This window comes from Pleurodeles waltl, chromosome 4_2, assembly GCF_031143425.1.
Source record: "Pleurodeles waltl isolate 20211129_DDA chromosome 4_2, aPleWal1.hap1.20221129, whole genome shotgun sequence".
Taxonomy (NCBI): Eukaryota; Metazoa; Chordata; class Amphibia; order Caudata; family Salamandridae; genus Pleurodeles; species Pleurodeles waltl.
In genome coordinates, this window is record NC_090443.1 from 679,887,700 (window position 1) to 679,910,993 (window position 23,294).

General features: G+C 43.2%; 1 protein-coding gene across 4 annotated transcripts in view; it reads left to right on the forward strand.

Annotated features, from left to right (window-relative positions):
* The window catches only part of ODF2L (outer dense fiber of sperm tails 2 like), a 248,638-nt gene that overhangs the window by 84,243 nt on the left and 141,101 nt on the right, over window positions 1-23,294 (forward strand). For all 4 annotated transcript variants that reach the window (XM_069232260.1, XM_069232263.1, XM_069232261.1 and 1 more), the window contains exons 8-10: window positions 8,952-9,061; window positions 13,157-13,292; window positions 22,834-22,944. In XM_069232260.1, the coding sequence (XP_069088361.1) occupies window positions 8,952-9,061; window positions 13,157-13,292; window positions 22,834-22,944 (357 nt within the window). The remainder of the gene's footprint in view (window positions 1-8,951; window positions 9,062-13,156; window positions 13,293-22,833; window positions 22,945-23,294) is intronic.

A 23,294-nucleotide genomic window follows, 5' to 3' on the forward strand; every position in this document is an offset into this window, starting at 1 on the left:
TGCAGACACTCCTTTTCGACTCTGTGATTTGTATCAAGTTCATTAGACTGCCAGGTTGTGAAAGAGGCACTTAAGGATTACATTGACTGATTACTCACAGAACCCTGTCAATGCTAATCATAAAACAGATGATGAAATGTGTGTCCAGGGATGTGGAATTCAATTGCCCGACGCCCGGGACATTTTGTTTGGGGTCAAGGGCAACAAGTTGTCATGTTTATTGTGTCCCTGGGACAAGCAGGCAAAACCCCCTGCAACACAAACCCTTTGGCTGCCAGTTTACAGAGAAGGGAACGGTCTGCAGTAGAGGTAATATTTGTGTCCATATGTTAGTGGTGTTCAAACCTGTATTTATGGTCCATTAATGAAAAGCCTTCATTGTTAGGGGAAGCACTGTAAATAAATGTTTAAGGATCACACTTCACTACTGACAGTGGTTCCAATAAAAAAATAAAAAAAAAAGTGTACACATGTTTGAAAAGCTTAACAATATGAGGCTAAGTATAATGCTCCCAGAATGCTCTCTGGTTAGATGCAAATGTTTGCAGAAGCTTGTAAGCAAGAGTGATGATTATTTGCTTCCAAAATAAAATGCTAAGAAAAAAATGCAAGTAGGAAAATAAAGTTTTGCTACAATGAAGTTTTAGCTATTTCTTCGAAGCATCATTTAGTAAAATGTGTTGATGCATGCTAGTATTTCTAAAAAAATATTCGTAATGGAAAATCAGTGTAACCTTTTTCAATAAAATTATGGGAACTATGAAAATAAACAAGCACTGGTAAAGTCAACCGATCTGACATTTTTGTGAGTATTTTGGTTTCGTCAATGGGGGTCTTGTTTTAACATGGCTTTTGTAACACTTTATTGTTGTGGGAGCTGCAAGACTCTCACCATTGTAACAAACTGGCAAAAACAAACAAAAAAAAGGTTTTGGTCTCAAAAAGCACAAATTGCTGTCAGTGGTGTAACAAAGGCCCTGCAGCCCCCTCCAGACAGCCCCCTCAGCACAGCACATGCCCAGAGTGTGTCCGGTGTTTGGGTGGTCCCTCCATGTTCTTTGCAGGGGGAGGAGGGGCTCCAGGTTTGGTAAGAATGTGATCACTCAGTAAAGCCAGCTGATAGAGAAATATATGTTTAATTAAAAACACAGTGTCTTGGTCAACACCAGACCTAATTAGGGACCCAGTTTTTAAAGAAAATCACAAAGTGCACCCAAGGCACATGTCTTTGAATTAGTTGCTTTCATGAATTCACAACTTACAGAAGTAGACCCTGAAATCGTACTTCTAGAAAGTATTTGTGAACTGTATTTTAGCACGAGCAAATATGCATGTGTAGATTTGCTTATGTGAAAATCTATTGAGCATTTACAATTTCACTTTCCTTCCAACCACTTTTTCCCCCAACCCTGGAAGAACTTCTACTTCTGCCATTGTCAGGAGCACATATGCAGCCTTTCTTATTATGTGACATGCAAGTTAGTAGGTTCAGAGTCAAAGGTATTCCAGCCCTCGAACTATTGCTTACTGCTTCCTCCCACCCCAGTATGTAGATCTGCGGAAAGGTGGCAAAATAAGGAAATTGCTATAGTAGGGATTGAAATTACAAGTATTCGAGCCCTACTATAGTAGTAGTCCTCGCAAAATCAGAGAAGCGATTATCTGAGCTCTTACATAATGAGATTGCTGCCATAATTTGTCACCGCACTACATGGCACCAAAGGGACAAGTAGATTTTTTTAAAGGATGTATAGATTTAATAAGCAACCTGTCCCATGGATAAGTATATATTTCAATAAATTACACACACCTGTGTAGCCTCGGACCTCAAATAAAGATCTCTCCCGAACTCTAACACACTGTGTCACTGATTATTGTTTTTTATGACAGCTGGATGCATTGGTATAGGGCTTTATCAGTACCCACTTATGAGGTATTGTAATTACTGGTATTTACAGAAGCTCAACTTGCCTCCCACAGAATTACAGTGATGCTTGAAGTGATAGATATATTATTTGTCAACGGGTTTTATTCATGTTTGGGTAGGCTTCTTTCATCTAACTAGTGAGATTTAAGACCCTTGTAGTAATCTTTTGGTTTGTGCAGACTGAAGAAATTTCATCACATACCATATTTAAATGCTGCTAGTGTACTGTGGGGCAATAAAGATCTGATCTTCATCTTCCACGATTCATTTTGCCTTCCTTGAGTAGCAGCTAAAACCTACTTTACCAAGGACTGAAATTATAAGAAGACATTTGCGCGTGATGCCGGAATTGTTACTCCTCAAGTCCCCATTTCTTGAATTCCTACAAATCCATCATTACTTAACCAATCTTCAGCCATTATAGTAAAAAGCTCCGTAATATGTACTGCAAACCTGTAACAAGGTTTTTAGAATGGGAAATAAAAATTGCTCAAATTACTGACTCCCTTGTATAGCACAGGCCTAAGCAACCTAGTAAGGTGGGTATTATGGCTTGGTACTCCAAATATTTATAATCATAGAGGGGTGTCCTTGAAGACCTGTGAAATATTCTAATATCCGTACGTCTCTGGGCCTAGCAGTACTGCTTTTTTTTTTTTTTCTTTTCTTACAATTCTGTTTATTGATTTACCTGTCAATACAATATAACACCAAAAATCAATGCTTTTGCTGCAGTACAATGATCATAATATGTGGGACAAAGGGTCTCTCACTCCATAATCCCATGAGCGTTCCCAGGTCCATCCACCCCTGCCTACCTATTACCTCCAGAGAAAGCAGTACAGTCCTCAGTTATAGGATCAAAGCCAGGCTCAGTCGTGACCATATACAGGTTTCCTTTCCAGTTGCTCCTCATGTTTATCCACTTACAGGGACATCCCCTCCCCTCATAAACCACTTTTCCACCTACATGTACCAATCCATATCAGTTTTCCAATCTAAGTTGTGGTGGTGACTCAGCCCCCCCGAGCCCTTTATTATTGAGCTTCGCCACCATCAGCCCCAGGGTGACCCAGATATGGTCCATGTGGCTCAGATCGGACACATCTCAAATATTAAGGAGGCACCATTTGGCATCACATCCCGTATACTGGCCACACACAACATTGATATGGTTAATCACCGCAAGCCAATAGCTCTTCAACATGGGCAGCTCCATAAGCTATGAAGGAAGGAGCCTGTCCGGCTACAGTGTCTGCAACACTGATTGACAAGTACTCTGCCCCATTTTTACCACCATGGTGCATGCAACATATGCCCTGTGTAGGATTTTAAGCTGCACTAACCAAAATCTGGAGCATACGGCCAGTTCTGTGTGGGATGCCTGTGCTTCCTGCTATTCATCTTCTTCTAGTTTAACCAAGGCTCACTCCCACTGCACCCTCAAGTGAACCAGAGTATCAGGGGAATTATTGATTATTTTTTGGTAGGTGAGTGAGATTGGCCTGCGGGCATATATGTGTCAAGGAGTCTATCCTCCAGCAGGGAAGCCTCAGGGAGCACCTCACTCTTTGGAAGTAGCAATAGTATTCAGTTGGCGCTAGTTCTTATTCTGTTTGTAAATCTTGGGAAGAGATAACTCCCTCTTTTTCCCAAATGTCTCCCACTTTAGTCAGGCCAATTAAACCACATTAAACCCGGCTGTGTACCAAGAGCACCTAGGCTGGCATTGTCCCAGAGGGGAGTAACCTGAGTAACCTTACTAGTCCATCCCAATGCTCTGAATGTTGTGTGCCAAGTTTATAGTGCCACAGCAGTTGGGGCCCTTGAAGGCTGCAGGGCAAGGACTCCCCCCCCCCCCCCCCCCCCCCCCCCCCCCCCCCCCCCCCCAGTATAAGACCCGCTGATAAAGCCTGGGATCAGGACTTGTTTATCCATTGCTCATTATCTAAGTTTAGTAGTTAGCTTTGCCCCTCTTTGTGGACAATGTAATGAATTCAGTGAATTTGTACATGTAGTTTTGCATTTAGCACTGCCCTTTTCTTCCCATATGTATCTATATAATTCTCTAAGTGTGTTCTTTAACTATTGTTTTCTACGGGATGAATGACCGTAACGTACAGTGTTTGTACACTTAAATGTATTTTATGCTCTGTCAGCCTCATGTGTGAAGCAGTTTTTTTCTATATCTGCCAGGTTTGCAAGTTGAAACATGTCCTACCGTAAGTGCTAGTGACTCCTAACAGTTTTATGAAGACACTGTTTTTCCTAATTTCCTTTGCCCAATGTATTTAAAAATGCCAAGAGAAGGTGGACATTTTACATTCCTTTGGCCACAATAATTCATTTTGCAGACACTACCTTTTGATGAAATCAAGACCTCATTGAAAATGAGATGGAGTTTTTTGAATTGTGTCTTGAAGACTATAGATCTAAAGCACTTGCAGTGTCTACGCCTCCCAGGCCTTATACCAGACCCAGAGAACTTTCACCAAACTATAGATTCTCCTTATCTGCTGCTTTTTCACCAATCTGCTACAAACAGTCAACAAACCTGTGGAGATATTTGTCCACTTTGGCCCTGGGGTGGATTCCTAAGAGACACGATTCAGGAGCCGGGGTTAGTGGATGTTCTGTCAATTCTGAAGTCTGAGCAGTAATTGTTTGCCATGTGTGCTGCCGCAGTGAGGTCAGTCCCACACCATGTGGAAAAACCCTGACTCACCCAATTTACATCTTGGGCATTCAGGTACAGATGAAGCGAAAATACATTTAATGTGCTGGAGGGCTAGATATGCCTGATGTTTGTAGTTGAACTGGGTGAAGCAGAAACTAGGATTACGGGAAACCACCTTCACCTGTTGGAGAGCTCTTTCTGTGTTTTCAGATTTGCGGGACGATGGCATTCCGTTTGGCAAGTGCTACCTCTGTAGTCATACTAGTGCTCACAGTCACGGCTTCATATAATATTGAGATGGACCATTTCCAGGTCTATGTTTGACAGTAGTGTGTGAAGGATGGGCAATTGTGGTAGTTCCAGGTCGCTGGTGCCCCACGTGTCCTGCAGCAAATGATAAAGGGCATGATAGGTTAGGAAAGAACCTTCGCCCTAGGAAGAAATGTTCATAATGTCCTCGTAAGACATAAAGAATCCACGATTGAAGAGGTCCCCTCTTCTCACCGCCCTCACCTCTGTCCAAGTCATGAATCACAGCCAAGGCAGGCTAGCCTGGTATGGGAATCATGGGAGAACATGGGGAATGCAAGACGTGCCCTGTACAAATCTACTCCCAGATTATTTGAGCTGTTGGCATTAAGTTGGTTCCTTTAAGCGGAGGACAAGTGGGGTCCGATAGCCAGGTGTACACACTGGTCAAGCCCAACCTTGCTATCTCCTTTTCTGCATGGGGGGGTATTCACTGAGCCAGTGTAGGGACCACTGTAGCTGCGTTGCAGCACAGAAAAGCCTGAAGTTGGGTATGCCTAGGCCTTCTTCTAGGAGCGGGTGTTGTGTAATAGCCAGTGCTTCTCTACGTCGAACCTTCCCCCACATCAGTACTTGCAGTAAGTCATTCAATTTCCGAAATAAGCTTCTGGAAATCACTATTGGCAATGCTGTGAAGAAGTACAACAACCAAGGAAGTATTGGCATCTTAGCTACCACCACTCTTCCTAGTGGGGACAGTGGCAAGGAACATCAGAAGGGAAGAGACCCCTGAAAAGCGCAGCCTAGATTGCGGTCTTTGACAGTTTCATGTAGCACCATGGCTCTTCTGCTGCCTGGGATTTGGTAGGTTTAGCTTGTGATTGATTGCATCAGCGGCAATGGGTGGAGAAGTTAGCCAGTCGCCAGATGCGGGCTCACCCGTCGAGGGCTGGTCGATTTCCTCGTGTGTGCATCCATGTCCAGAAGTCCTCAGGCGTGGAAAAGACGTGGGTCGTCTTGCTGTCCACTACCCAGAGTTTTGCAGGAAACATCAAGGCATATTTAATGTTCTGGTCCTGGAGAAGCTGTTAAATCTTTGCATAGGAGCCCTATACCCACTGAACCTCTGCTGTGAAGTCCAGGTATGCAGTGATAGAAGCATCTTCAAATCGTTATGGCCCCTGGGCTTGAAACTGCTGCAAGATCAGGTCTTGATCACAGTAATTAGGAAGACTGGCAACAGGAGGCCATGGTGATGCTTCTTGTGGAGGTGGTCTGATGGGACTTCTGTGCCCCCTTTCAGTTGAAAATAAATTTGGGACTTTTCCAGTTAGTGCATTGTTCATCCGCCATTCATCTATGAAAAGGTCTGTGCATTGGCCTTCCACTCTTCAAGGGAAACCCATGAAGTGAATATTGTTTTGTTTGGAGAGCCCTTCTGCATCTTCTGCCCTGCGGTGCAGGGTCCACCACCTCTGCATTAATAAATTTAATCTGGGTTTGCAACTCCTGAAAAGTGAGTCTCATGGCGCTGAGAATAGATTCTGTTTCCTCCATTCTGTTGGTCAGTTTGTGGTGGTCCGCACGGAGGAGGCTGACCTGTTGAAAGACTGAGTCAATCTTGATTTCCAATTATGTTTTAGTATCGAGGATAACCTGCAGGATCCTTTTGAATTGAGTGGAGTGCATATGAAGAGTAATTTCTAGTTAATGCAGGACTGCTGAGGTGTTATCTGTGGCAAGCGAGGAAGAAGCAGGGTCTGGACGTTCCTGCAGTGAAGGCTTGGTGATTGTAGGTTTCACTGTCATGCTGTGATGCACCCTGGTACCGTAGCAGGGCGTGCAATTAGTTACTGGTGTCCTGCCAGCATGGGGGTAGGGGGTGAGAGAGGGATTATTGGCGCCCTTGTAAGTATTAGCTTATGGTGGGAAGTGGAATGAGTCATTGGTTAATGTTGCATTTTGGAGCAATAGTGGAGCTCCACGACTGGCAACTGTTGTGATAGCACTGAGCAGTTATTGTCAGTCTTTTCCCCACAACAGTGCTCCAGTCTATAGTGTTGTCCCAATGCGGACAGATAAACATGCCGGTTTATCTGCTGCACCGCGTGATTCCAATGGTCATCTGCAGAGGGGGTCTTGTCATTGAGAAAGCCTTTATTGACTTGGGGGCGGTCTCATGTGAAAGGGAGTTCCCAACTCAGTCTCCCTTCCGGGCGCTGTAGTGCAGGACAGTGTACTCACTCACTTGGAATACGCAGGCAACAGCACAGTTAGGTAATGAGAGGGGTAAGGGTGCCCTCAGATGGGAACTTGCGGACAATCCACTTTGGCTGTCGACAGCTGCTGTGATATGCAGCCCTTGAGCTCTGCTGCGTAAAGACCTGCCTAGCCAGGGGAGATCAAGCAGAGTTGTAGTCCAGCAGACTATGGATCAAATAGTACCGCACACTCCTCCAGGCCCCACACTGAGTGCTGTTGTGTCAGCGAGGGAGGGTGAGCAATGGGGCACTCCCTGCATAAACAGGTTCCTGGCCGCCCGCTCACCCATGCTGCTCCCGCGGCCGATCCCCATTAGGCAATGCCAGTTTCTGCGGCTGCAGCAGTCGTCGGGGCCGGAGCTGAAGGTATATATATATATATATATAGGTCCGGGATGACCCCAAACGGGTATGTAGGACTCACAGTGGGAAGTGTGCTACAGACGTCCGAAGGGCTGTCGCGCCCCTCAGCTGCTGTGCAGCACCACGTTTGGAGTCAGCCGAACGTTGATCCCTGTGGTTCCGCTCCGGGATGCACGTAGCTCCGGTGTTCCGTCGCGGGTACTGCCCCTTCTGGCCAGAACAGGCAACAGGTAGGGACTAGCGGTGGTTGCAGAGGCCCCGGACTGGATGTACGCTCAACTAGGTATATTAGACTCTGCCTCCATGTCGACGGTGCGTTCAGCCCCATTTACACGGCCCCAGCAGGCTTAGAAAACAGATTTCATGTATGCAATGTGCGCTGCATGCTTCTAAGCATTTTTTTGAATGGGCAAGATTTAGCAGGATAATGTTGGCGCCTGAAGTGGAGCTTTTCACTAAGCGTCCGACTCTGCTGCCATTTTACCTTAGCCAGACATTCTCAGCAGCAGTATGGTTTAATGCTTTTCTAACATTTGATTGCAAGTACTTTTTCTCCATTCTCCCCGCCACAGCGGCAATATTGCTAGTACGTTGATATAACATATATGAAGATGGAATAGATTTAGACAGCCGAAGATACCAGTTTCTCACCTGCAGCAGTAGACTTGCATCTTTAGGCTATTCGGGATACACACAATCTTCCCCCACTTCACCAGTGAAAAAGAACAAATATTTAATTCCAAATGGTCAAGTAATACAGATGAGTTATTAGTAGAAAAGTAGAATCTGCAAGGAATGGTCATGTTGCCGCTTTTTCTGTACTTGCAGTGGATGTCATCATCAGACATATTGACGCATTTGTAAGAGTTACATTTTATTATCTCAACATGTTTCTTTGGAGCAAACGAACACGTAACTGAAATAAACATCTGAATTGTCCCACCATGCAAACCAGCTGTTACAGTCAAGTAACTTGTTTCTTTGTGTTTTTGTACCAGTAAGTCTATTTTCATATTTCTTCGTGTTTGTGGCCAATAAAACAGATTTTTGCAGCCAACTACGAAGACTATCCTATTTGTTTCAACAGTGCTGCCCATTTATGTAGCAAAGTAAATGACTGTGTGCGCTTGGAAAAAGAACAGTTTACCACTCAAAATTCAGGTATAATGGATAGAAGTATGGTTTTGGTGATTTTGTGAAAATTGTTTATTTGCATTATTCTGACTGTATTCTGGAACTGTATATATCTATTGTTAGAGTGGAGAATAGTAACACCTTTTTTTATATACAACGTTTAGCATCTGCAAAGTCTGTGGAATGTGGTTCTTTTTGAAAGAAAACTTATTTCCTCTGTATTTTTACTTATGAATGCATTCCATGTGAACAGGATGCATTAATATTATTTAAGAAGAATCTATATATATTTTGCTTAAAATAATGACACTCAATTTATGTTATTTTTTTAAACCTTCAGGACATTGAGTTACATGAGGTTGCTTCATCAGGTAACATCTGGAAAAGTCATCATGAGCTGGTTGTTAAAGAAAGAACTGAATTGCAAGTGAAGATTGAATCCTTGACTCAGTAAGGAAAGAACCTTGCTTCTAAATAGTTAACAAGAATGGTTAACTGTATTGTTTGCATACATATCCGCTTGATGGTTATTGAAAATGGTGTTGTACAATAAAGAAAGTGCTCTTATTTATCGACAGCATATGCCCACAATGCATCCATGTTTCATGTCCATTTTGGAAATTAGGTTCTGTCCCATAGTGCAAGCTTTTCTTTGCCTCGAAATGCCTAGCATGTTAAAGATATACACTTTCACACTATTAGACTAATTGGAAAAGAGTATCCTTTTAAAGTATTTTTGTCTACCAGAACTAGTTTTTGTAGGTTAAACAAAGCACAGTCGATGAAGTGGAGGGCCTGCAGGCAATCAAGCTAGAAAATTGTGTGCCCCGAAATGTTTGTGCTCTCAAGGCCCTGTACATTCTTTATTACAAATGTTCATTAAAATGAGCACATAATTGTGCAGTAGAACGCATGAAGTCTTTATAATTTCTTTTCTTATGGCACACCACCATCAGATGAATTACTTTCTTTTGAGAGTCAGCTTGGTTTAGGAGAACCATTGACCGTTTTTCACCAATGACTTTTTCAGGCAAAGGGTAAAAGAAAGATAGTGATGTTTTCCACTACCTTGTTCTCTGGCAGAGGCATCAGCCCTTTCTACATAACCATCTGTATACTGTTAATTCCTTTGCGCTCCTAGATTACATCTTCCATAAGCTAGCATACTACAGAAGTTGTCCATGTCTCACTCATCAAACTAAGCTGCTGTGCCTGAGACATTGTTTTCCAGTTATTCACGTTGCTCCTTACTGAGTGGCTGTTTCATGGTCCAAGGGATTTTAATAGTTCCTATCTTGGAGATCACATTTACAATAAGTTCCACTTGACAACAGTGTTCATGTCTGTAGAGATTCCCATTCATGTTCTTTCCCTCCTCCTCAGAATGTTACTCCAACTTACTTCAGTTACAGACCAATAGCAGTTTTGTTTGCTGCATTATTTATTGCTCATGACTTTTCTCTTACTTCAACTTAATCTTTATGGCCCAGGATCCAGTGAGTTTGCATGCTTTTGGTGTGAAGTCTTGGTCCTTCTGGGACATCACTGGGACATCACTCAAGACTTGTTGATGCAAAATAACTTTTAAACTATACCTAAGGTTTAAACCGAAGATTGGGACTGAATTCCGTTTGAATGCGACAAAGCCTTGTTTTGTTGATATGATGAATCCTCTGATGTATAGAAAAGATATATACCATTGTCTTTAAAGTCTGCTACTCAACCGTTTGTTTCCTATTGTCGAGCTAAACCTGGACAGGCTATTGCAAAATGGACAGTGAGATGAGTTAAATTCCCATATGAGAAATAAACCTAGCTGGAACAATAGTGGTTGACTACCCATTTGATTTAGGAAAGGTCACAGCGCCATGCTTTATGGCAAAAACACTGTTGGCAGAATTCTACAAGACCTCCAGAACAAATTCTTTGCTCTCCACTGATTTCCCAGGTTTTGTGTGCTTTGTGATCTGTTCAGACATTATATGACTTTCAAATGTTGGAGACATATGCTTTAACTGTAAATGCATTTCTCCTGAATTGGACGTTTTATAGATACACATGCTTGAATTTTGTTTCCACGTCAAGCAGGGAATCCTCCAGTAAATTTCAAGGAACAGGTTATGTTTTGCAGCATAATGCCCACCAAACCATTTCTTTCAACATTCAGTGGAGTTCACTTTTACCCATACCTTCCTGCCCTTTAGTGATACCACTTATCTTCATATTTTGAACACACATGCAAGTGTTTGAGAGTTTGGCAACAACTATGATCTTTGTTTTATATGTTTGAATTTCAAATCTTTCTCTTCTGCATGGTGCTATCTGGGATTGAAATCTTCAGAACTTTAGTGCCAGACAGAGTTTATTTCTTTGAAATTATGATGTACCACGTTTTAGTCTGTAGAGCTGCCACAATTAAGACAGCACTTAGATGGTTGTCTTTTGGATTGCCTGTTACGTGGAAGGTTTCCTAGTCCATCCTTTTTCTAAAGTGAATCAGAAATGAGGGACGGATTTAGGCTTTCAAGAAGTATGTGTTTTTAAGTACCTTTTTTCCACTTTGTTTTGGAAAGTGAGTTTAGGTTGTTGGTCATCCATTGTGGAACCCAGGGATTTGGGATTCATAGCAGTGTTTTTCAGAATATACAAATGGATTTGAGGGAAGGGAGCCAATTTGTATGGTGGAAAAGCGCTCATCAGAGTCAGCTCTATTTTTGAGGATTAAGGCTGATATGGTGATGTGATATCTGATCTTGAATAATTTTGTTGAGGCAGACTGATGTGCAACAATGGTTCTGTGCTGTGTCCTGCTCTGAATCCTGATCAGTAATCTGCCAGAAGACTGATTTCTACAGTTTTTTTTTGTTGTTGTTTTTGTTTTATCATTGTGGCTAGGATTTGTAGACATGCGACTAGAAGTTGAATGGGTGTCGGACCTCATCATGTCTGCTGTTTAGTAAGAGTTCTATTTTCACCCTTTTCAGGCGCCTGGTACTACAATTTGTACCTGGTTGTGATTTATTAGATTCAACTGAGAGCGTTTAACCAAAATGGCTGCCTTTCTTTACCAAGGGAGTTTCTGGTGGAGGTGGCCTTTTTTAAGTACTGAGTAACAACAATTTTTCTTTAATAAGTAAGGGTGTTTTATAACTGATCATGTAGCCAATGAAATATGTTTAATCTGGGCCATTTTATCATAGACAGTTTGTAGATGGAAGGGAGGAGGTTTTATTGGTGGAAGAATGTTCAGGTGATTTGATCAAGTGAATATGTTTGTAGCACAATTGTTATCAGTGACCATTTGGGATTTGAATGAACTCACTTTAGCTTTGTAAAAAACTGGAAGCAAAGAGTATTTTTTTGGTTTTGTCGTTATCTGTGTGAAGGTGTCCTCACCTGTTTTCTTTCAAAGCTATTCAGAGAACTTTGAGGCACATTTTTTCAAGTTGTTGAGCAAGTCCATCAATTAAATTAGCCATGGTATATTTATAGCGAGAGCAGTGCTTTATATGGACAGACATTTTTAATGTGAGAGCACTACCTTTCTATATACAGTTCTGCATTGGTGGGAGTTCTGGTAACATCTTTCAGATCATCTGTATCTGGTAGGCTTCTGTTTGTACCCAGATTTTATCTTTTCTGGTGTGGGCTTTGGGTTTTGGTAGATTGGAATGTCAGAGAGAAAAACCGGGGTGCTTAGTCCACTCAGTGGATAGTGGAGCTTGGACATGAGAGACAATAATTAAATATAAGATAAAGAGTGTAGTACTGAGTTAGAAAATTCTCTGACTGTAATGTGATAATGTCAAGCTGTGATAAGACACGGAATAGCTATACTCAAAAGAAATAGGTACAGCTGGTGGATGTAATGGTGTTTGATGTTGATGCATCATGCAGGAGTGACAAGAAGTTGACATTGGATCGGAAGTAGGTTGTTTCTAACCTAGCAGTAATTCTAGTGTGTTTACAATGGACTGACACCAGGGGTATTTATTGACTGGCTCAGTTATTGGCTGGAAATAGTTTTTTCCTGTGTTATAAGTTATCAGATGAGTTCTAAGAGAAATTATTTGTGGGCGGAACAGTGTTACAGTACCAGCCATGCTGCCATGTAGCTTCAGTGGAATATAGGCTTACTGCAATGTCACCATTTACCACAGCAGGCTGTCCTTTACAATCCCTGAACTCTGAGTTTGAATTGTTTCAGATTAAGATTGTTTACATTTTGTATGAAGGGATAGATTTAGGCAGTCAATTTTGAATTGTGTGTTTTTTGTAGAGGCAATATGTGCTGCATTCTGTTCTACAAAGTTGATCCTTAGAGCCATAATGGAGGCTGTTAGGGGCAACGGTCTGATGACGGTGGTGCTTGAATGTGTGTGCTATGTTTGACAACCAATGATTTAGAAAGATAGTTAATTAGTGTGTAGCTTTAATATTTAAGCAAATAATATTTTCACTTCAGATATTGGAGGTAGCCTGTGATTGGAGAGCAAGCAAAGAGGGTACATTAAAAAAAGTTGCCTTTACTTTCCCCTTTATCAGACAGATGAATGATATATCAGCAAGTCTGCAGAAAATCAGAGAGGATGGTGCGAAATCCAAGGAAGAGCTACTCAAGCGGATTCAAGCTACAAGTTTAGAAAATGAGCATCTCAATAAGGAAAATACAAGGTTAAAGGTAAATGCTTTTTAATCAACAAACTTCTGATTTTGTTCAGAACCTCTCAATTGCATATTCATTGGCTTCACAATATAATAATATAATTCCAACATTTCAGTTGAGCAATCAGTAAAAGTAAAAACTGGTGGTGAAAAAAACCTCCTAAGGCCGTTTTTCATGGTTATTAGGCATATCACTCCCATTGACTAACTCTGGCTTGCCTTATTACATTTAATAGGTGCTAACTTAAGATTGGGACCAGGTAAAGATATCCTGTTGACACTCAAATGAATTGTAATTTAAAATCCTCTTTGAGGGGAAAAGTCAGATAGTAAGTTATAAGTCTGAAAATGCCACTTTTAGAAAGCTGCCATTTTCTTGTACTAACCATGTGTTCATTCTGCCAGTGTTCTGGGTTACATGACTGTGAATGGCTGTACTGTTGGGGTTTGCATATTACTTCCAGACAGAGACACAAATGTGGCTTAGGTGTGGATAGGATAGGCCATCCTGGCAGAAAGACTGGGAGGAACTGTTCACAGCCCCTTTTACACTTCAAAGGGCTTTGCCTACAACACACACTAAGGAACCTGACAACAAGCCCAGCATTCCTTTTGTCTCTGCTTGGAGCCTTGGCCAGGGAAAGAGGAAGAACTTTTCAGAACCAGCATATGGGGTAGGTCAGGGAATCCCCCCACACAAAGTTTGGCACTGGTATAAATATTGGACCTCATATTCACTTATCGGACACTCCTAAACCTGTGGAAGATTCAAAAAGAGGACAGCCCTGTTGCATAAACAACTGTCTTGATGTCTGGAGAAATAAGTGACATGCTTGCCTTGATTCCAGGATGCCCAGAGTGATTGCGAGGGACAGCCAGATGACATCCTGTGTGAGCTACAGGGACATTACAAGGTTCAGAGGCCTTCCTGCAGTTGTACAGCCAAACATTTGGCATTCCCTGGTCTAGCACAACCAGATGACTGCGAGTGGCTCGTTGTGCTTTTGGGCACTATTTTTACTTAAAACTTCATATTTGATCAGCTCTGATTCTACTGATTAAATTTTTGTCGTTCTGGTATCATCCTATTTATTAAAATGTTCTATAGTGTTCCAAATCGGTTTGGGATTTTTTTGTTGTATTTTCACTTTATTACTGTATGTGTGCTGCATAAATACTTTACACATTTTGACCGAGTTTACCCGGGCAGCTTTTGTGCCAAGCTACCAGGCGGAATCCCCATTCCTTGGGGATTTACTTATATGATTTACTTGGTCGGTTTTTCCTCTCTGTTTAAAATGTGGTCAAGGATCTTTCATGTTGGTGGTACTAGTCAGACTATAAATTTAATGAAAACTCCTTTGGTAGAGAACTGACGTTACATACTGCTAACTTTTTCTTGTGTTTGAATACTATTGTGTATTCCTAGCAACAAATGGACGCAGTACATAATTTGGAGCTCTTTGAAAGAAGTGTGTTAAAATTTTTGTGCGTTAAGATAAAAACTTAAGCATACTTTATTTTTTTTAAATAGAAAGTGCAGAGTGCTCTGACAAGCACTTTAGACTTTGGTGTTGAACTCTTAAAGTAAAATGCTTTTAATTTCCGTAGAAATTAATTAAAACAATCATATTGATTAGACTATGCGCAACGTTGCTGGGTGTTTTTCAGACTTAGCAAGCTTTGTAAACTTTATGAAAGTGGCAAAGTTTGATGTTAAGAAACATGTTGAGTTGCAGAAAAGAATCCCAGCTAATACTCATACGAGGTAAGTACTCTCACATAAATGTCTACGCTGCAAAATGTTTACAATTTTTACAGAAACATATATTTTTCCTCGAATTTTTCACTTGGCAAAGTTTTGCGCATGTTTAACCCCTTCGCTGCCAGGCCTTTTCCCCCTCCTGTGCCGAGCCTTTTTTTGGCTATTTGGAGCAGTTCGCGCTTAGGCCCTCATAACTTTTTGTTCACATAAGCTACCCACGCCAAATTTGCGTCCTTTTTTTCCAACATCCTAGGGATTCTAGAGGTACCCAGACTTTGTGGGTTCCCCAGAAGGAGGCCAAGAAATTAGCCAAAAAACAGTGAAAATTTAGTTTTTTTCAAAAAAAATTGGAAAAATGGGCTGCAGAAGAAGGCTTGTGGTTTTTTCCCTGAAAAGGGCATCAACAAAGGGTTTGCGGTGATAAAATCACCAGCTTCCCAGCTTTCAGGAACAGGCAGACTTGAATCAGAAAACCCAATTTTTCAACACAATTTTGGCATTTTACGGGGACATACCCCATTTTTACGATTTTTTGTGCTTTCAGCCTCCTTCCAGCCAGTGACAGAAATGGGCATGAAACCAACGCTGAATCCCAGAAACCGCAACATTTTTGAAAAGTAGACAAAAATCTGAATTCAGCAAGGGGTAATTTGTGTAGATCCTACAAGGGTTTCCTACAGAAAATAACAACTGAAAAAGAAAAATATTGAAATTGAGGTGAAAAAAACATCAATTTTTCTCTACGTTTTACTCTGTAACTTTTTCCAGCAATGTCAGATTTTCGAAAGCAATATACCGTTACGTCTGCTGGACTCTTCTGGTTGCGGGTATATATAGGGCTTATAGGTTCATCAAGAACTCTAGGTACCCAGAGCCAATAAATGACCTGCACCCTGCAGTGGGTTTTCAATCTATGCCGGGTATACAGCAATTCATTTGCTGAAATATAAAGAGTAAAAAATAGCTATCAAGAAAACCTTTGTATTTCTAAAATGGGCACAAGATAAGGTGTTGAGAAGCAGTGGTTATTTGCACATCTCTGAATTCCGGGGTGCCCATACTAGCATGTGAATTACAGGGCATTTCTCAAATAGACGTCTTTTTTACACACTGTCTTACATTTGGAAGGAAAAAATGTAGAGAAAGACAAGGGGCAATAACACTTGTTTTGCTATTCTGTGTTCCCCCAAATCTCCCGATAAAAATGATACCTCACTTGTGTGGGTAGGCCTAGCGCCCGCGACAGGAAATGCCCCAAAACACAACGTGGACACATCCCATTTTTTGACAAAATACAGAGCTGTTTTTTGCAAAGTGCCTACCTGTAGATTTCGGCCTGTAGCTCAGCCGCCACCTAGGGAAACCTACCAAACCTGTGCATTTCTGAAAACTAGAGACCTAGGGGAATCCAAGATGGGGTGACTTGTGTGGCTCGGACCAGGTTCTGTTACCCAGAATCCTTTGCAAACCTCAAAATGTTGCTAAAAAAACACATGTTCCTCACATTTCTGTGGCAGAAAGTTCTGGAATCTGAGAGGAGCCACGAATTTCCTTCCACCCAGCGTTCCCCCACGTCTCCCGATAAAAATGATACCTCACTTGTGTGGGTAGGCCTAGCGCCCGTAACAGGAAATGCCCCAAAGCGCAACGTGGACACAGCCAAATTGGTGAAGGAAAACAGAGGTGTTTTTTGCAAAGTGCCTACCTGTAGATTTTGGCCTGTAGCTCAGCCGCCACCTAGGGAAACCTACCAAACCTGTGCATTTCTGAAAACTAGAGACCTAGGGGAATCCAAGATGGGGTGAATTGTGTGGCTCGGACCAGGTTCTGTTACCCAGAATCCTTTGCAAACCTCAAAATTTGGCTAAAAAAACACATGTTCCTCACATTTCTGTGGCAGAAAGTTCTGGAATCTGAGAGGAGCCATGAATTTCCTTCCACCCAGCGTTCCCCCACGTCTCCCGATAAAAATGATACCTCACTTGTGTGGGTAGGCCTAGCGCCCGCGACCGGAAATGCCCCAAAGCGCAACGTGGACACAGCCAAATTGGTGAAGGAAAACAGAGGTGTTTTTTGCAAAGTGCCTACCTGTAGATTTTGGCCTCTAGCTCAGCCGGCACCTAGGGAAACCTACCAAACCTGTGCATTTCTGAAAACTAGAGACCTAGGGGAATCCAAGATGGGGTGACTTGTGTGGCTCTGACCAGGTTCTGTTACCCAGAATCCTTTGCAAACCTCAAATTCTGTCTAAAAAAACACATTCTCCACACATTTCGGTGACAGAAAGTTCTGGAATCTGAGTGGAGCCACAAATTTCCTTCCCCCCCAGCGTTCCCCCAAGTCTCCCGATAAAAATGATACCTCACTTGTGTGGGTGGGCCAGGTGCCTGCAACAGAATAAGGCCCAAAACTTGTAGAGATAGAGGGGATAGCACAGCAAGTTTATAAGGACATATTATTTTATACATCTTTTAGACTGACTCTGCTTTGGGGACCCACATAAGTGAGGTGTCATTTTACTTGGGAGGCTGAGGGGGAACACTGGGGAGTAGGAATTTTGTGCTGGAGTGGTGATCCTACGAAGAAAAGTCAGGAAAATATGCTTTTTTAAGCACATTGAGGTTTACAGAGGAGTCTGGGTAAGAAAATGTTGGGGGATCCACGCAAGCCACACCTCCCTGGACTCCTTGGGGTGTCTAGTTTTATAAAATGTCTGGGTTTGGTAGGTTTCCCTAGATGAAGGCCGCACACAGGACCAAAAACATAGGTGCCCTCTCCCCCCCAAACACAGGTAGTTTTGTAATATATCGTTTTGATGTGCCCACATACGTCCGTGATGTGCCAAACACTAAAATTTTGAAAAGAAACACAGTTAGGTTATGTGAAAAAGACCCCTCACCCACCAACCAAGTTGGTGGCATGCTTCATCATCGGGGTCCCACCTGAGGCACCTAGCGTGTCACAGGTGTGCTGCGACGCCTGATTACAGCGGAGCAGGTTTTGTCATTTTTACCACACATAGTGGTTGGATTTGGCACGAGGGTGAGTGATGGTTCAGTGGATCAAATTTTACTAACAAGAGCTTTCACAAAAATGAAATTTACTGTTAGTAACTGAAAGGCAAAAAACTGAACCAATGACTCACAGCTCGTGAGCTGTAAAGCCGCGACAAGGCACCAACCGCTTTACAGTCCATTCACACAACTTTCATACATGACACACACAAGGCCATTCACACCGCCAGACACGGGCCCAGCACATTACAACACTCACATCGACAGACAGCGCCACTCAAGGGCCCATCACTTACATACGCCCACATGCCTGATACAACAATCACACCAGCTGATGGGAGTGTGTGGACTGGTGTTTGGCTGGCAGTGTGTTGCAGTAGCCAACAGCAAGTCAATATGTACACTCTCAGCCAAGCCCCACTCCACCCACAATAGCATCATTTTTTTTTTTTTTTTTTAACAGAGGAACCCCTAACTAAATAGAAAGAATTACAAAACTACAAACACAAAAGCTCTAACTAAGAACATGACAGAAATGCTAACCATGAAACTAAACACATGAAAATACAAAACAGACATGAGTTTACACTCATGGTTGTTCCCAGAAATTCTTCTGGGTGTGGTAATTCTTAAAACAAGCACCGACACACAGCCCAGGCTTTGAAGGACAATCTGGGCAGTACATTCGAGTCTCCCTCCGGATACCTCTTCGAAAACACACTCTACATTTCTTAGCTGGAAACTCTTTTTTGGGTGTGGGAGGAATGTGCTCAGCAAAGTGGCGATCTTTCAATCTAGCCACATCCTCCACCACTGCTTCTCTAGGAACTCTGGCCTGTTCCACCACAATAAGGCTCTCTATCACTGACTCCTGAAATTTCACAAATGTCATCTTTGACTCTGGAGACCTATCCCTAAACACAATAAAAGCATTGAAGGTTGCTAAGTGGAAGAGGTGAAGTGCTAACTTCTTATACCAAACGTAAGACTTACGAATAGCAGTATAAGGTTCCAACCTCTGGTCAACTCTATCTACACCTCCCATGTGCTTATTATAATCTAAAATGCACACAGGTTTGCGCACTTCAGCAACCTGGCCCCAAACAGTCACAGGGGAAGTACTCTCATCATGGATGGTACTTAGCATGTAGACATCCCTCTTGTCTGAAAATTTCAAAGCTAGCAGCTCCTCGTTCCGCAAGGCACAGCACTGTCCTCTCTCAAGTTTTTTACAGACAAGCTCCCTTGGATAGCCTTTCCGGTTAGAACGGATTGTGCCACAAGCAACTGTGTCCACTCTAAACAATTCCTTGAACAATTGCACACCAGTGTAGAAGTTATCTACATACAAATGGTGACCTTTGTTGAACAGTCGTCTACCAAGATCCCACACAATTTTCTCAGTAACTCCAAAAGTGGGAGGACAACCAGGGGGGTCAATATTGGAATCCCTACCAGTGTACACACGGAAACTATACACATATCCTGTCCTACTTTCAGACAGCATATACAATTTAATTCCATATCGTGCCCTTTTGCTAGGAATGTACTGCCTAAAAACCAAACGACCCTTGAAGAGGACCAAACACTCGTCCACACTTAACTCTTTGCCTGGAACATAGACCTCCGAAAACCGATCTACAAAATGATCAAGGACAGGCCTAATCTTAAAAAGACGGTCAGAATCTGGGTGATCTCGTGGCAAGGCTAATGCATTGTCAACAAAATGCAGCATCCTAAGAAGAAGCAAATACCGATTACGACTCATGGTCGCTGGAAATATAGCTGTTGCCATCAAGGGACTAGTAGACCAATAAGAAGCCAGTGACGGCTTCCTTATCAACCCCATCAAAAAAGTCAAACCCAAAAACTTTTTTAACTCCTCCAAATTTGTGGGAATCCACTGGGCAGCTCTAGAGTGTGGCCTAAGTCTAGCAGCGTTGTCCCTCAAATGCTGCTCCGCATACAAATTAGTCTGCTCAACAATCTCTTCCAAAAACACATCATCCATGAATAACTCAAAGAAATTGATAGGCATAAAGTTCTCTGTATTGGCGTTACACCCCGGGAGACCAGTAAAGGCAGGCAACTCTGGCTGCTCCATGTTTGGGGCAACCCAGACATCAGGTCTTATAACGGGAAACCTTTCAGCCCCAGGTTGCTGCACTATTGGCACATCAATGTCCTCCTCTAAAACAGGCCCTTCATCTGCACGGAGTGTGGCTTCATCATCAGAAGATTCCCCTCCAAGAGAAACATCACTGCCAGAATCTCTGACTTCCTCCTCTGCCTCAGATGCAGAGTCTGTCTCATAGTCATGATCAGACTGTGACTCAAAAAGCATACCAACCACCTGCTGAGCGGTCATCCTGCGGCTAGCCATGATCTCTCCTGCTAAAATTAACTGGACAAATTCACCACCAACAACCAGCACTGTGTAAGACAAGTAACAAAGTGTAGCTTTGTTAGTAAGAGTTATAAACTCAAAAACTATACCGCTCACTTGCCTGAAAAAGCTTGATTCACCAGCAACTACACAGCAATCACCAATGATATCCCACTAAAAAAAAGAAAGAAAGGCAAATTGGAAATAAGACAAAACAAATATCATTGTGCACAAACCTAAGGACAATTTCACACACAATCCTGCATTTAGAACACCCCCTACAAACATGTCATTCATGCATGGCAACAATACTCCTTTGGAGTAAATTGTTTTTACTTACCTAAAACATGCAACTGTGCAAACTGCAGGTCAACCACCGCCAAAATCGCAAGGAGCCACAGCAAATAAAGCAAAAGCTTTGAACTAGAACAAAAAGGAGGAAAACATTTTTTATCACAAATGCAAAGACTTCTTCAGTTGACAAACACCCCACCATCAAACATTTAGAAATTGGTGCCTAAGTGGATTCTGCCATAGGGGCAGATGGGCCTACTAATAAAATAGACCGGTCTACCCCAAGGAAGCCAGAAAATACCTTTAGTAGTGTGTCCCCATGGAGAGCGACCCTTGCCAAAGGGGACAGCCCTCAAAACAAAAAACAAAAAAAAACAAAAAAAAAACACACACAACACTATCCCTGGTGCCTAAGTGGCTTCTGCCCCCCTTGGGGGCAGGTGGGCCTAAGAAAATAGGCCCATCTGCCCCCAGGGGGTGTAGAAATGGGCAACAGGTCAATGCCCCCCTTGGGGGGGGCGCCCCGTGACCAAGGGGACGCCCCCCCACAAAAATAAACAAATACAAAAAAATCCCTGGCGTTCTAGTAGTTTCTGCCCCCCTTGGGGGCAGACCAGCCTAAAAATAATAGGCTGATCTGTCTCCAAGGGGTGCAGAAATGGCCTGGGTACATGTGCCCCCAAAGTGGGGGGCGACCCTTGCCCAAGGCCCCCCCCCCCCATCCACTAACACACACACACACACACTATCCCTGGTGTCTAAGTGGCTTCTGCCCCCCTTGGGGGCAGGTGGGCCTACAAAAATAGGCCCATCTGCCCCCAGGGGGGCAGAAATGGCCAACAGGTCAATGCGTCCCTTGGGGGGGCGCCCCGTGCCCAAGGAGACGTCCCCCCCACAAAAATAAACACATAAAAAAAATCCCTGGCGTTCTAGTGGTTTCTGCCCCCCTTGGGGCAGATCAGCCTAAAAATAATAGGCTGATCTGCCCTCAATGGGGGCAGAAATGGCCCTAAAAGACATGCCCCCCAAAGGGGAGCGACCCTTGCCCAAGGGGGCGCCCCCCATCCACTACACACACAATCCCTGGTGCCTAAGTGGCTTCTGCCCCCCTCGGGGGCAGATGGACCTAAAAAAAATAGGCCGATCTGCCCCCAAGGGGGGCAGAAAAGGCCAACAGTTCTCTGCCCCCTTGGGGGGGGCGCCCCTTGCCCAAGGGGGCACCCCCCCCCACATAAATACACATAAAAATAAAAAACCCTGGTGATCTAGTGTTTTCTGCCCCCCTTGGGGGCAGATCTGGCTAAAAAGTAGCCAATCTGCCCTCAAGGGGGGCAGAAATGGCCGTAACTAATTGCCCCCCAAAGGGGAGCGACCCTTGCCCAAGGGGCCGCTCTCCCCGCGTGCCAGAAACAGGTAAGTAAACAAAAAAAAAAAAAAAATCCCTGGTGTCTAGTGGGCATTCCTGCTGCCCGATCGCAATGCGATCGGGCAGCAGGAATGCTCAAAGAGACACCGGGGAAAAGGAAAAGCCTTTCCTTTTCCCCGGTGCCTCTTTAGCCCAACCCCCCACCCACCGGGAAGAGGAACTCACCTCTTCTCTCGTCGCCGCACAGGAAGCAAATGGCTTCCTGTGCGGCGAGGATCCCATAATGAAGTCAGCGCGCGATCGCGCGCTGACTTCATTATGGGGGGGTCGGGGGTGGAAGGGGAAGGGCTTCCCCTTCCATCCCCGACTTTGGGGGGTGGGAGGGAAGCACACAGAGGGAGCGAGAGCGCTCCCTCTGGGCTGTGTGCCGAGGACGTAGTGGTTACGTCCTCGGCACAGCAGCACTGTGCCGCGGGACGTAACCACTACGTCCGCGGCACAGAAGGGGTTAATCTTCACCCTGTGCCGTTTTCATTGACTTAAATTTGGCCACCCATAATATACATACATAACACAATATTTTTCTTCTTTATTGGTTCAATATCCTGAATCCGAAACATCTGCTTTCCTTGAAGCACAGTTTTTTTAAATAAATGTTTGCTTTCCTCTGTACTCCATATTTTTTTTTAAAGGAACATTCTGTTGATCTGTGTGTTTTATCTTGAGATACAGGTTTCTGTTGACAAGATGGAGGCGAATATTTTGTCTTACGAGAGTGAATGTACAGATCTCCAAGAGAAATTGAAGCAGGAGAAAAACTTTGTTGAACAGTATGAGATGCAGGTACGAAATGAAGTCATACAAGTTCATTAACTGCCAACTCTGTAGCAAGACCAATCCGGAATTTGGAGCATTGCCTAAAGATCAAGATTTTTGTGTTGAATATTGTACCATTATCAGTAATAATCATTTTGGTTGATGGGCTTCAAAGTGGTTTATCTGGTGGGAATCAGATTGATATTGGTTTATTGTATTTGGGCACTGCGGAATTTGAAACACTATTGCAAATCGAGGGAACAAGTGTACATTTTCAGAATGTAGATGTTATGTTCGACATTTACGTGCAATCAATTATTCACACATAAAAACATAAAGGTTTATACCCATGTTTGGACTAACATTTTAACCAGTGC